This window comes from Marmota flaviventris, chromosome 4 (assembly GCF_047511675.1).
Source record: "Marmota flaviventris isolate mMarFla1 chromosome 4, mMarFla1.hap1, whole genome shotgun sequence".
NCBI classification, from domain to species: domain Eukaryota; kingdom Metazoa; phylum Chordata; class Mammalia; order Rodentia; family Sciuridae; genus Marmota; species Marmota flaviventris.
In genome coordinates this window covers 60,451,700-60,466,485 of record NC_092501.1, presented here as the reverse complement: position 1 = coordinate 60,466,485, position 14,786 = coordinate 60,451,700, and the positions used below count along the sequence as shown (strand labels likewise).

At 40.1% G+C, this 14,786-nt stretch overlaps 1 protein-coding gene across 1 annotated transcript in view; it reads left to right on the top strand.

Annotated features, from left to right (window-relative positions):
- Arid5b (AT-rich interaction domain 5B) overlaps positions 1-14,786 on the top strand; it is a 179,975-nt gene that overhangs the window by 87,174 nt on the left and 78,015 nt on the right. The window contains exon 4 of the mRNA XM_027931154.2: positions 2,559-2,789. Within this exon, the coding sequence (XP_027786955.1) occupies positions 2,559-2,789 (231 nt within the window). The remainder of the gene's footprint in view (positions 1-2,558; positions 2,790-14,786) is intronic.

Here is a 14,786-nt window from a genome sequence, read left to right as displayed (position 1 = left end):
GAAGACATGTTTTGGCTGGGATGAGGTAGAAAGAACAAAAGAAGCAGCAGCCATGCCTAGGTGCAGAATATTGCCAGGGAGGTGATTCTGTATAGAACAGAGAATAAGGGAGAGATTAGAGATGGCTTCATCATAAAGAAATGGCTAGAGAAAAGCAGAACAAAATGATAGGTAGGAAGTCATGAGGATCATAGTGTCCAGGTAATGCCATCTTCCATGAAACTAATTCTGAAGCAACTGTTCTTTCTCTGTCATTCAACTTGAAAAGTGCAACTTTCTCCATTTTATTTCAAGAGCACCTAAAGAAACTGGGGCAACTTTCTCCTTCACAGAAAGGCAATGGCATGACCAAAACAGAATTTTGGATCATTAGGTATTTGCACAATATTTGCTACATACAAAAAATTGTATTAGATACTGAGGATGCTAAGAGGAGTAAATTGTGGGCAGTTCCTGGTTGTCTTCCTCTCATATTCACAATGTGCTGGACCAATAGAGTATAGTCATATACAGAGGGTATACTGATATCATGACACATTTGAGGGCTACTTCTGGAATAGCACTTAGATACTGGACTTCTGGTCGTGTTTGGTGAATGGTTCCATGAAAAATTGTTGGGCACAGATTTGATCCTAAAGTTTGAACTTCGTATCTAGGTCTGCTAAAAGAATCTCAGATTAACATATCAAGGGACATATATCAGCATTTCAAAACTAGTTTTCCTTTATGGTCTTGCCTTCAATGTAAACATATTTCCTCTTAATTAAGTGTGCCAGCTGATAAAGTGGCTGCCCAGAGAATCCAGGCAGGAGTCTAAGGAATGTAAGCCATTAAAAGATGTCATCTTGCAAGCAGCTGAACATCTCCATTCATGGAGAAGCCTCCAGCCTGAGGAACTAAGTGAACATAATTAGAAATACATCTGGGTATTGGCCTCCTATCTGAAAGGTCATATGCACACCTTCCGTTGGTACTGGTTGCGTTCCATCATTATGTGCTGTCCTTACTCACTCGTCTCCTACTGGTTACCAGATGGCCATGATAATGTCAGAATCCTTAACAACTGTCTTGTGAAATTCCCTGCAGCATGGCAAGGGCTCAAAATATTGAGTGTTTTCCCTCTGGATAAGCAAATGACAAGTCTTGGAATTGCTTACAACTGCCCCGATGGTGCGGTTGTGGAGAGTGATGGCAAAATGGGTCATGGAACCTAAATTCCACTTGAGGTTGTTCAGGTGACAGGTCACCAAAGGGGGGGATGTTTGCCACATCTCAAGCATAAAATGAAGGAAGGATTCATCCATGCCAAATCTGGTTTCTGTAAATGAGCACAGGCATGTAAATAAGCAAGCATTAGGATCCCTGTAAGAGGAAGATTCATTAAATGTGCTGAAATGTTCTCCTGACTTGAGTTGGTTCTGATGGAACTCTCTCATAAGAATGCTTGGGGAGACCTCTCAGCATGATTCTCTGAAATATGCCAAGTTACCAGATGGATTTGAGGAACATTACAAGATAGGGGGTATGTGTAGGCAGGGTGGAGAAGAAGGATATATCAGTCAAGTTGGGATAGATCATGCTGCAATAACAAATGACTCCAAATCATAGTAGCTTAAAAGAACAAGGGTTTATTTTCTGCTTATGTTATGCATCTATTTTGAATCAACCAGGGGCTCTGCTCCATGTTATTTTTACTCCAAGACCCAGACTGGCAGAGTAGCTGCTATCTGAAGCATTACAGATGGCCAGAACAAAGACACAGGGAGACTGTGGTCGGTGGCACACTAGCTCTTAGCATAGCCACCACTTCTGTCATATATCATTGGCCAAAACAAGTCACAGGGCCACTGGACTCCCTAGAGGGTAGAAAGCACAGCCTTTCCTCAGGCCCATAGAGAGAACAGGAAATATTGGCTGTATAGCAATAATGACCCCCAGAGCAGGTAACAATGCTATTTGGACCCATGAACATTTCTCCCATGCCAGATGACCTTTTTGGAGGCCACAAACACTGAAAAAAAAATAATATATATATATATATATAATCTCCAGTATATATATATATATATATATATATATATATATATATATATATATATAAAATATTAATATATTAAATATTAAACTGTGGGAGTCAGTGTGTAAAGAAGCTCAACATATTTCTGCTTTTTTATTTCCATGATGACTTTGATGATTAAAATGTCAAATACTCTCAAAAGAGTTTTTTGGTTCTCCTGCTCACTGGTGACACCAACATTGTTTAATATGTCCTCAGAGCCACCCTACTCCTCTTTTCCTTGCAAGAGGTTACACTCCATAGGGAGCCTGAGGTGGGGGTGGCGGGTGGAGGGATGAATTATGAGGAGGAGCCAGAAGATTCTGGCACTGTCACCCTAGATGAGGAGAACTGGTTTGAGAGCCTTGCTGAAGATGACATCTTTACAGAAAACCAGACGTGATTATTGAAGTTATGCCACAGCCACGAAAGTTTTTTGTTTTATTTTCGTTGTTGGGGGAAAAAAAAGGGAGGTAATGCAAGTGTTGTCTCATTTGTCTAGGGGAGGACGAGGAAGAAACCAATGTGATCGTTCTCAGCTACCCTCAGTACTGCCGCTACCGCTCCATGCTGAAGCGCATTCAGGATAAGCCATCTTCCATTCTAACCGACCAGTTCGCGCTAGCCCTGGGTGGCATCGCAGTGGTCAGCAGGAACCCTCAGATCCTGTACTGCCGGGACACCTTTGACCACCCCACTCTCATAGAAAATGAGAGTATATGTGATGAATTTGGTGAGTCTTTGTTTTTTTGTTTTTCTATCTGAAATTCAACATGTGTCAACAGTTGTTCTTGTGAGGGGTGGTGAGGGGGAACAGGCCTGTGTGCCATCCCACTCCTCCCATTCCCCACAGCGTCATTCCCTTCTTGGCAGCCTTCGTTTACCACTGTTTAAAGATTATTATTTAATATTTGTTGTTCAATATAGAGTGAAGTTGGTTGGTTGACCTTGAAATTGGACTTCAGGACAGGAAGCTTTCATGCTTTTTCTTAAAAGGCTTTGGCTATTCAAATACTGTCTTTTTAGATTTGGTTAATCATTCCCTTTTGTAAGGTACTGTAAAATGCACAAATTGTAGGTACTTCAGTACTATAAAGTGAATAGGTAGATGGATGGATGGATGGATATATACAGTAGATTTCATGTTCCCCAATTTTTTCTTCATACACAGTGCCCACCCAAGATGGGCATGTGCACATACATTTGTCTGCTTCTCTGCCTAGCTCAGTGTCCACGAGTCTCTGTAGGCATAGGGATTTGGGGGAAAAGACATCACATCATCAGTTTGGGAAGTCTTGAATGGTGTAGAGACTGGAGGATGCAGACAGTTGTTTTCTCACATTTTCACTCTCTCATCTGTTTGTCAAAGAGATTGGATCACATTAGAGGTTCTCTGCAGACTGAATTCCTATACTTACAGAGGCATGACCACCTCCACCCTCACCCTCTACCCCCACCCTCCACCTTCTCTGGGAATCACCCCCATAGATGGGATGATGAAGCCCTGCTGAATCCCTCGTGGGCCCCTCGGTGGAAAAGAAGTTGAGACCCCCTGATCTAGAAAGAGCATAGCATCCCTTTGATCTGGAACATTCCTTGATGCTGTTGGTTTATGTTTCCCCCCAAAAAATCCTGGTTTACAGATTATTCAATTTCAGGTTATCCTGCTTAGCCATTACGGACCTCAGCATGGTTTGGGGAGTCCTTTCAAAATGGATTCTTTGTGACTCCAGCAGCCCTGTTGCTCCTGCTTAGAGGGATTTTGTAAAGCAGATGTGGGGGCGAGGGGATGGGAATGATGACTCAAGAAGGAAGGGACAAGAGAAAAAAAAGAGAACAGAAAGATCTAACTTCATTGGAGTCTAAAGGCCATTACTTTTTTTTTCCCCCCTTATAAATTGTTTTCTCAGATGTCTTTTACAACTCTGGCTTATAAGATGACTCAATCTATGAGAGTGTAATAGTGTTTGTACAAGTTCTATTTTCTTTCTTTAAAGAAGGATTTATTGTCATATTTTTAATATTCAAAAAATCTTATTTAAGGAGATAAATGTGCATTTTTTTCAATATCCTCTTTTCATCCATCTAATCATCAGATTAGCATGTACAGACCTCCCCTTTTCAGTATTGGTGAACTTTTCTTCCATATCCCCTGCTCCAAAACCCTGTATCCTACTTGTTACTCAAGTGGTCTCTAAATTCCTGGCACCCACTGAAACTGTAAGAGTGCTTTCTCTCATTTGAGATGATTCAAAATTAGAGTTTCACAATGTAATATAATGAAAAAAATGTTTTAACCTTTTTGGCTAATTTAAGAGTTATTAGTCATTGCCTTTCAAAGCTGTTACATCTAGAATTGGTAATAGAAAGAAGTTCCAATTCAACAGCGATCACAATGGCTGTTAAGAGTTCCTAAATTAGTTTTAAATGTTCTCACAAACACAAGCATCTGACTTTTGAATGTTTTCCTGAACTTTCTTCTGGTATAGCTAATGTCAATGCTGTTTTTCTTCTTTAGCCTCTTAAAGGGGAAGTTTTCTTTTGGAATAAAGGTATCTTTAAAGAGCTTCTAGATGGTTCTTTTAATAATTGGAGTATTAGATTTTTTTTTTTCAGTTAAGCTTGTACTTCAAATAGTTTCTACTTTTGAAAGTAGTTTGTGTGAACAAGTCAACAAAAAAAGCTTGTTTTGACCCAATTTGAACACCTTAACTAACATGTCTCCCCCACCTCCTCCTTTCCGTCACAAATCTTAATTTCCAGAGAACAGCCTTTTAAATCTCCCAACTGGTTGTATTTGAAATCGGCATGGGCTAACGTGTTTGTTAAAACATGGCGTTAGGTTTCTCCAACCAACTAACAGTTGGTGGAAGAACATAAATTTAATTAGTGACTAGCATTAAACAAATGTTCCTAATATTAAACACTGCCAGATGACTGAAACACTTCTGTCAGATTACTGAGAGTGCCAAGGGGCCCACAGATGAATTTTCTACACAGTATATATTCTGTACCACACGTTTGGTGACTTCAGTAATTGGTCAGATGTAATTTAGGTAACAGTATGCCTAGGCTGTAAAAATCAAATTTTATTAGCCATATCACCAGGTGGATGAATGGTAGGGCTGATGGCAAAGAGTTTATAGCATTTAGCAGCTACACCTTTGACACATGAAATTCATAAATTGCCATAAAATGCCTCCAAAGTCCTTCTCAAAAGGACAGTGTCTGCTTTCCTATGATTGGATAATGTTTATTTTATTAACTAATATACTTTTTGCTTTCTTCTATTAAGTGGGGTTATGGAATGGGAGTGGGAGGGGCTTGACCAAAAAATAAATAAAACACGGTCCTTGGTTGTTTTGAGGATTTAAAATCTAACTGGAAAAGACAGGATTACCGTGCCCAAAAGGTTAACTAATGTTATGAGAAAATCGATGATTAAGTATTTCTCGGGTGTCACAGAAAACAAGTGCAGAAGGAATTTGGCAGTGGTTGGGGGCAGCTGTATATGGCAGTCAGGGTGAGGGGGTCAGGGAAGGCCTTATGGAAAAGGTAGGATTTGACATGGTTTTAAAAGAGAGGAATCAGGTTATTAGAAAACTGCTAGCAAGGGTACATTGCTTAAAATTCATGTCCTTGACTCTCCATATTAGAAACCGGCTGCCCTTGACCTGGGTCTGATGTTGGTCTTTCTCAGATTAGTTCTGTTCTGAGCCCCTGATCTTTGGGTGGGTTGTGAGAGTGGCCTGATGCCCTCTTTACCAGGGCACATGAATATGAGCCCTGAAAGATCCCAGAGCATCTCTGGAACTGGAACAGCTTTTTTTTTCTTGGATACAGATATCCCCACATTTTCTCTGGGTGTTCTCTAGATGGCTTACCTGCATTCTCTGTATTCATCTCTGGAAAGAGATACCCTTGCCCAACTGCCTAAGACAGTACCTCCTCCCTGCTTCTTTAATGTTGTCCACTGAATAACAAGTTTAATTGAACAATAAAAGTAAAGCTTTTAAATCTGCAATGAGTCCCTGTAAATAAATTCTCCATGGAATTTTATGAAGCTGTTTAATGAAAAGTTTGATTAGAAACTATTAAAGAAAAATAGAATAGATGAAATTTCATCATTTAATCCAACATTACAGTAGTGTCATTTTGATTTTTATTTACATTGAGATATTCAGAAAAGAGTAAATATATCCTGGTTTTAATTAACTATCCTCCTTACTTGGGAAAGGTTATTTTAGGCTTGAAGGGTTTTGATAGCATACCATCTGCTTTCTTCACTGTATTTTATTCAAGTCCCTTCCTTGCTTACAGCACTGTGCAATGTCTAAACCTATGACATAAGCATAAATTGAATCATATTAATGGTAGGTGATTGAAACGCTTCAGCCTCAACATCCTGTCCACATTCTTCCATCTTGTCAGTTTTACGCTGTTCTACAGGCAATGTGCATGAGAGACTTGACTATTTTTAAAACTAAAACAACGGACTGCCCATTAAGACGTTATGAAAACTCATTGTATTGCACATGCAATTAGGAAATGAGATTATAATAACAATGAGGGGAAAGTGACATGAATGGTAATTTTTTTCTTCATGAAAATCTTCACACTATGCATAATTTCTGCCCCCTCGGTCCTATTAGAATCTCCTGACATAATGCATTCCCCACCAGCCCCCTACTTTCCTTTTACCTCCTTTTTGGTGATGATTCCTCTTTTGTAAAATGCATCCTGTCATTTATATTGTATTATGGTCTATACTATAGAGACAACGCACACAGGCAAACATTTTGTCTATTTTTGCTGTTAGAACAATAAAATGTCCACCACTTTGTAATGCACAGTGTTTACATTAATATCACACAGATTAATTTCACATGTGTGAAGTGTTGACAGCTAAATCCAAACAGAGGCACATGCAGTATAGTAGAAAATGGATAAGTTGAAGATGCTGGCTCCCATCAGGGAGATGTAAGGCAACCCAATAGACATAAGTGAGATGAAGTCAGTTCTTAGAGGTGAATGGGACTAAATGGTTTAAGGTATGATTGACTTAAAGAAATAGTCTGTTTTGGTCTGGGTTTTGAATTACAAAGAAACGTTAAGAAGTCAAAGTTGTGCTTCTAAGTTCTTTGACATCAGGGAGTGTTTGTGTATGCTTATGGACCAGGGAACTGGGTGGGGGTCATAAGATGGCTGTGGTCTCTTGCCTGGAAAGAAAAGAGATGAATCCTTGTTAGGTGTTGGACCCATGTGTAGATACCATGAGCTCTGATCTTCAGGGAGAAGTTGGCTATATCATTATTAAGACATGTATGTTGCTGTGGAGTCAGGGCAGAGGACAGCAGGTTAGAGAAAAGAGTTCTAAGCTCATGGGCAAATGGCCCAGGTTTAAATCAGGGCTCAAACATCTGATTCTTTCTGTGTCTGGGCAGGTGACATGAAGTCCCTACCTTGCCTCCTGTGTAAAATCAGGTAATCACAGTCAACTTGCTGAGCTCAGAATAAGTCTGTGTTCATGTAATTAAAACAAAAAAATCTTTATATAAATGAAACTTCTCTACTGTTTCTATTCCAACTTGTATTCATCAGAAATGATCTTGTTCTTTGAATAATAAAGGAGCCCAATCCCCTGAGGCTCCTGGGGTCTTACTAGAATCTTAATGGGAAAAGAAAAGTTTTGTACTTTTTATAGTATGTTTCAAAGGTTTTCTGACTCTGCATTGAACTTTCCCTTGCTGTTTTTCCTGTTGGTTGAAATAATGATATTTTAGACAAAAGAAGAAAAAGCAAAGGTTAGAAAGCAAAACAGATGAGGGGACAAAACCCTGAAATTTTATGAAAGAAAACTCAGGACATATAAAATTATTTTGAAGCATAAAGGATGAGCTGGACTCTGCCTCTTCCTTCTAAACATCACATGTTTTGCTGGAAATGAGAGGAAATACAGTTGTTTTGTTAAGGATCCTGGGAATTTGTAAGTGAGTAAACATTTTTTTTTTTCCTTGCCAAAGTAGGTTTCATGGTCACAGTGGATTTCGATGATCAAATGGCTTTGTTCCTGGCCCCTGTCCATATTCAGGCTTTCACTGCCTGCCTGTGGTGCCCACCGATCTCCCAAATGATAACACAGCAGACATTTTTCTGTAATTGAAAGCCAGTGGGAAAGGAGTGTGCTTCTTGTACACCGCTGTAGATGCAGAAGACCTTAACCTTCAGAGATCTCACTGCTCTGTCCTAGATGTTTTTAGAGGTTTTATCACTAGAGAAACATCGATGCAAGTCACCCTCTGTGCTTCTTGTTGCCTCCGCTGACAAAGTAGGGACAAAGAGAAGGTTGAGGTGGTCAAACAACATAGTGAGTCAAATCCAAATAAATCTGCTGATAGAGGTGTGTCAGATTGTGCTCCAGGGATCAGATCATGATTAACATACGGACTCAGCTTCCAAGACAGTAAGACTCAAGGAAAGCTTGAGAGCAGACCTCCTTGGACAGAGGCGTTGAAAGCGGGAGATCACCTCTCTTGGAGATTAATGAAAAGAATTTTATGTTGCAACCATAAATTAATTTACAGTCAGGATATATGGAATGGGTAAGATTAGTAGATTTCTTTTCTATTTTGGGAACTTGAAAGGAGATTTAAAAATAGCTCTGGACTCCTTTTGTAGCTTCGTGGACTGGATGGGTTATTAAACACTGTTTGGACTCACAGGTACAATAAACTCTTATTCATCCCAGAAGAAAGGATTTGTGTCTGTTGGCCAATATTCCACTTAGCATTTCATTTATAAAAGCAAGAAAGTTATATCCTAGTATATTAGCAAGATCAACATATTCCTCTCTAGGGTGAAACAGACATTTTTGTCAATTTAAAAATATATATACTGTATAGGAAAGAACCAGGTCATTGAAAAATCACAGGCAAATGTGCTAGTGTAGGGTCAGGAATATCAGAATGAGGTTCAGAATACGTCTATATTTGCTCAATGTTTAAAATTATCTTGATAAATGATAATGCTCTCTAATCCCCTTCATTCTATCTTGTCAAGGGAATTAGACTAATTCAAGTTCCTTGGACTGTAGGTGAGGTTGACTGGGAGGCTTAAAGCCTAGTACAGTGGCTGATACACTGTACACCTTCATTCATTTATTTATTCATTTGTTGATCTAATCAGTACCTTATTTGGCACCTGTTATTTTTTGCCAAGTGGTATTCTGGTCCTTGTGTACAACAGATGTGAACAAGACAGAAATTTCCTCTCTGTTAAAGCAGTTACATGATAGTATCTAGAAAGGAGAGTGACAACATGTAAGATCACCGTGGACCACACACCAAAGGAGTAGACCTCACAAGATTGTTGTGAAGATGAAAAGGGTAAAAGCGCTGAGATGGTACCTTGTATGTACTGTGGAAGTCTCATTGTTGACTGCATCTTCCTGTACCTCTGACCTCACCCAATACAACATGGACCACATATGGGCCCATAGTGGTTCATCAAAAAATCACACCTAAAAAATTGTTTCATACCTACATTGACCACTGAAGAAGATAGGTTTGTTGATACTAAAACTTATAATGCATCTATTCAGCCCAGACATACTTGTTTGTTTATCCCTCAGCATGGACTGTGTTTCCCCAGATACCATGGATCCAACTCTTTCTCATTATTCAGGCCTCAACCCAACATCTCCTCAGAGAAATCTTTGACCATCCCTCCTCCACAAGTCCAGCCCTATCCCTTCACTCAGTGTGTTATTATCTTCCTTTAACTCATCATTATCTGAAATTAACTCCCATAATTGTTTATATGTTTATAGTCTGTCTGCCCACATTCTACATTGTAAACTCTTGGTAATGTGAGCGGTGACTTTTCTGTCTTGTTCACAATCATGTGCCCTGGGACCAGAACTGTACTTGGCACATAATAGATGTGTAATAAATACTGGTTAAGTGAACAAGTGGATACATTTGTACCGTGGCTCAGGATCATTGCTGTCTCCTGTGTTATGGATAAAGACATTGCAACTCAGTAATGTGACACAGCTAGCAAGTTGTCAAATTGGGGTGTTAATCAAGGAAGCTTACCTTATCATCCATGATTTCAACCCCCATTTCCCTTCCCCAGAAGGCCTGTAGCTCATACCTGCTCAGAAAGAGCAATTGGGCTGCCTGATATCAGGCTAACTAGAAACTGGTAACTGATCAGCTTTCCAAGATAATGCATAGCTTAGTAGGTTCTATAGCAATTAAAGGGACAGATTGGTTTATGTGGGAAAGAAATAATTCTAAAGATTATTATGTGAAAACCACCAGGTTGGAATCAGGAGACCTTGGTGCTGGCATGATGGAAACTCTGTCTCATCTTTGTTATCCCACTCATTCTGCTCCGGCCCTCTGTCCTGGATCTCTTTTCAACCCCCCACCACCACCCGCCAGCCAGAGTAATCCCATCCCTGCTCAGATCTCCTGTGCTCCCCTCTCATCAAAGAAACAGACATGGGGAATGGGCTCTTTAAGACCAGGAACTAGTGAGAAGTTGAAGGGGGCAGATAGTAAACAGCCTGTGTTCTCATGGACTCTGTAAGACATGGGACTTCAATGCTGACAGGACTTTCATTATACACCTCTCTATAATTTTCTGCTTAGAACACATTGGCTTTCCCAACTTGGCATCCTTCTTTAATGAAAAAATTATAGGCCTAATTTCAAAAAATGAAATGTATGCAAGCTTTCCTGCTTCTGTCACTTCTTTATTCCTGTAGCACATAAATCATTTCCCTTTTTAAAATTAAATTTCACTTGCCATGATTTGGTAATGGGTTTTCAAAGGAGGCAGAGTAGCCAAGCTCTTGGCACAAGAGCCGGCTCTGCTGCCTGATCAGGAAGTCTTCTCATTGCCGGCTGGCACGGGCCTTGATTCCATCATCTGGGGTTCATTCTCCCTTTGGAAGTTGCCTAGGAATTCTCTCCCTAACAATCCCTTCTCTCAGTGTCCTTTATGACTCTCTAGAGGCCATCTTGGAGGACTAAAGAACACACTGGATTTGGGCAGAAAAGATCTAGTGCATTCATTTTTTTGAGCACCGACCATTTCAGACAGAACTCCAGGCATTGTTGGGATCCTTGTCTCTGTTTTTGAAACACTTAAATATTGAATTGTCTGAGATAAGACAAGGAACAGTGGTCCACAATGAATATTTTTTGTCGTACTCTTAACAGTCCTGCATTTTACACATTGGTGACCTTAGGTTAAGGCAGTTTTCACTGGATCACAGACAGACCTAGCATGCTGGTGAAATAGCTTTGTTGACTGCCCTACCCCTGCCTCCACGTCCCCCCCCCACACACTCAGGTATGCTCACCCCACAAAATGAGAAGAGCATGGAGCTGAGTCCATTAAAGCTGAAGTTGAAAGGAGATAGCATCTTGCTGGGAGCCATTAGCCAAGTAGGTATGACAATTTCCTTGCCAGCGTACCCCATGTTGCTGACATGTTGCAGCGACATTGAATGTAGGTGACCTTGCTCAAGGACCAAGGCAGATTAGGGTGTTCCCGGTTTTAAGATAATCCTGTTTAGGGCGTTCCCAGTTTAGGTTCCAGGTTTAAGGTTTAAGATTATTCCTCCTGGGAATAGGGCGTATCCTGCTGCCTGAGTTCCCCTTGAGTTCTCATGGGATTCAGACAGTATATTTTGGAGATAGAAGCCCAGTGGAGGTGGATTTGGGCAGAGAACGTGGATTTGGGCAGAGAACGTGATTGTAGACGGCTGGTGTGAGTTCGGGAATAAAGAGTTGCTGTTTGAATCTACAAGCTGTGTGGTGGCTCGTGATTGTGTGCCCAGCCAGACTGCGGCATTTGTGCCCAGCCAGACTGCGGCAGCATCTCTCAAAGTTTTGTCAAGGAAAACCAGCTTTATCATATAATGGCCCTTCCAAGGGAGGGTCCACTGAAGAGGAAGGCACATTGAAGTTAAAAGGTGCATGAAAGACGGCCCCAGTGTCAAGGGAATCCTCTTAGAGGAAGTGGATCTCCAGGTGGACATTGAAGGACTCAAGAAGAGGAAGTTGTTTCAGGTGAGGAGGTGGAAACTTTTCTAGACTTTGAAGCTCAAAATAAGAGGTTGTTTTCTCTGTCATTTTTAGCTTGAAGTATAGATGACAAGCAGCCTCCACAAAGCAAAACTCGTTTCCTTCTTAGAAGATGTTAAATTCCCCTGAGAGAGCATGTGCTCCTGGGTCCTTCTCTCATAGACCCCATTATGGTTGGGACCCAAGGGAAACCTCTTGGAAGAAAAAAAAAATCAACTTGTCTTTCATTAAATTGGATCTTTCCCTTGGGCTGTTAAGAAAGAAAAAAGGGATGCACCATCATTGAAGTGGGAAGTAAAGAGTGAGGGGCTTCCTTGGTTTCTTTGTTGCTTAATGGGAAGATTCTAGTTGAGAAATGGGTTTAGAATGATCATCTTCAACATTTTGCTCTGTCTCCTTTCTGTTACTCAGTACTTTTCCAAGTTGAGGGGTTCTGTTTTGTTTTGTTTTATATTTTCACCTTCTGCCTTGTATTAAAATTATCGGCTTCACTTGAACTTTTCTTCACTTATTTCTAGCTCCTTGAGAAGGTATCATGATTCACCCATGTTAGTGATAATATATGTTTGTTGAAATGATATAAAAACTTTGCTAGATTCCAGAGGGCTTCAAACCTCCATCACTTTATGTCCTTTCTTAGATAAGTCAAGTATTTCTTGACCTCAATCTTTCAGCTGTAGTTCATTGTGAATTTAATTCTCAAAGGGAAGTGTCTACCTCAAAGGGACCAGGTTTTTCTCAGCGTTTATATAGCTTTTCAAACCCTAGGAGCATTCTTCATGAATTGATCAACGTCTTTTGTTAAAGTTTGTTCATTTGTTCTGATGCTTTAAAAACCTTATGATCTGCACAACATAGAAGGGTGTTCTTTCTAAGGGAGTTGAGGGGTATTCTTAAGTTAGGACTAATGGTAACCTGTATCTAGAGGTCACCACACTGACCTTACCTGCCTCTACCACACATATAATCGGAATTCACTCTGAAAATCAAGCAACAGTGGCTGATCTGTTAGCATCAGGGAATTTTCAGGTTCTAATTGAAGTGTGGGCTCTATGGGTCAGAAACATAATAGATGTCAATTCATGTTGGAATAGTATCAAAAAGTATTAAGAAAGAAAAGGCTTGGCTGATATAATGTTTCTTGTCCACTTGGTGGATGGCACTGAGACCCCCAAAGACACTTTCTGAATCACTGGCTCACTCCATGTTATTTATAGGTAAGGATGAGACCTTCTGTCTCATAGGAGAGTTCTGTAGAAGATTCTAGTTGAGATACATCCACAAAACATATGAGGTTTAGCAGTTCACATTTTCTCCACTCAGTCCCAGGCATGAACATTATGTCTTTGAAATTAGAGATTAAATATGTTACCAAGGGTATCTCTCTCTCTCTCTCTCTCTCTCTCTCTCTCTCTCTCTCTCTCTCTCTCTTTCTCACTCACACACACACACACACACACACACACACACACAATTAAGTTAAATCTTGTCCCTCAGTTGAAGGGTCATCTTCCTGAGCTGAGGAGACGACCTGGAAGAGGCACAGAGGTTGGAAACTGCTCACCTCATCCTCAGCCCAGCCATTCATCATTTATGAGAGGAAGGTCTTGTGGGTGTAAGAGGCTCCTCAGACTGTGCACAGGGCTTTCACTCAGTCTTGTCTCTATACAACTCTGTTACTGGAAGTGTAAGTATCATTGAGCCCATCGGGCAGTTTGCAAAGCTGATCAGGTGATTCAGTGGTTAGAAAGTAGTGCAGTTGTGCCCAGACCACAATGGGACACTGGTACCAGCTTCTTCACTTGTCCTTTTACTGCCATCCCCCTGAATGTGGCCAGTGATGAAAGAGATGGCCGCTCACCTGCAAACCCCATTTAACCAGAATCTTCCATGAACCAAATACGGCCCCCATCCCCTTGGTAAATGTTCTGAGGAGGAGAAAAAAATGCACAGTAAAAAATAGCTCAAAAATATTTTTCAAAATATTTTTCTCATTATGAAAATATTTCCATTATGGAAAGTCTAAGTAGAATAACAATAATAATTGCCAGTCTTCTGTGAGCATGTACCATGTGTCATGCCTCATGCTAAGCTCTTTGCATACATTTGCTTGTTTAATCCTTACAATGTCACTATCAGGAAGCTCGCATTAACCATCATTTCACAGAGAAAGGTTAAATAGGCCCAAAGTCATACCAGGGGTAAGTAGTCAAACTGGATCCTAGTTCAGGTCTGTCTGGCTTCAAAGTTGGTATGCTTATCTACTCTGATATTGCCTCACTAAGTAGGAGCAGTAATCTCATCAATGTTATCTATTTCTATCCAGTCTTTTTCCAAGGCATTTTTATTTACTTGAGAGCATTTTTGTATGCCATTTTATACCTTAAATTATTAGTTACTATAAAAGATACACTTCCCCATATTATTATAAGCATTTTATGAACACCATTTTATCGGTTGCCTAATATTGTGTAAAATGACCTTATCAAAATTTACATAATCCCTTTCTATTAGAAGGTTAGAACTTTACCTTCATGGTTTTGTTTTGTTGCTATTGTAAATAATGACTAGTCAACATTGTTATGAACATCTGTATACATTAAAAGCATCAGCACTTTAATGATTTAATT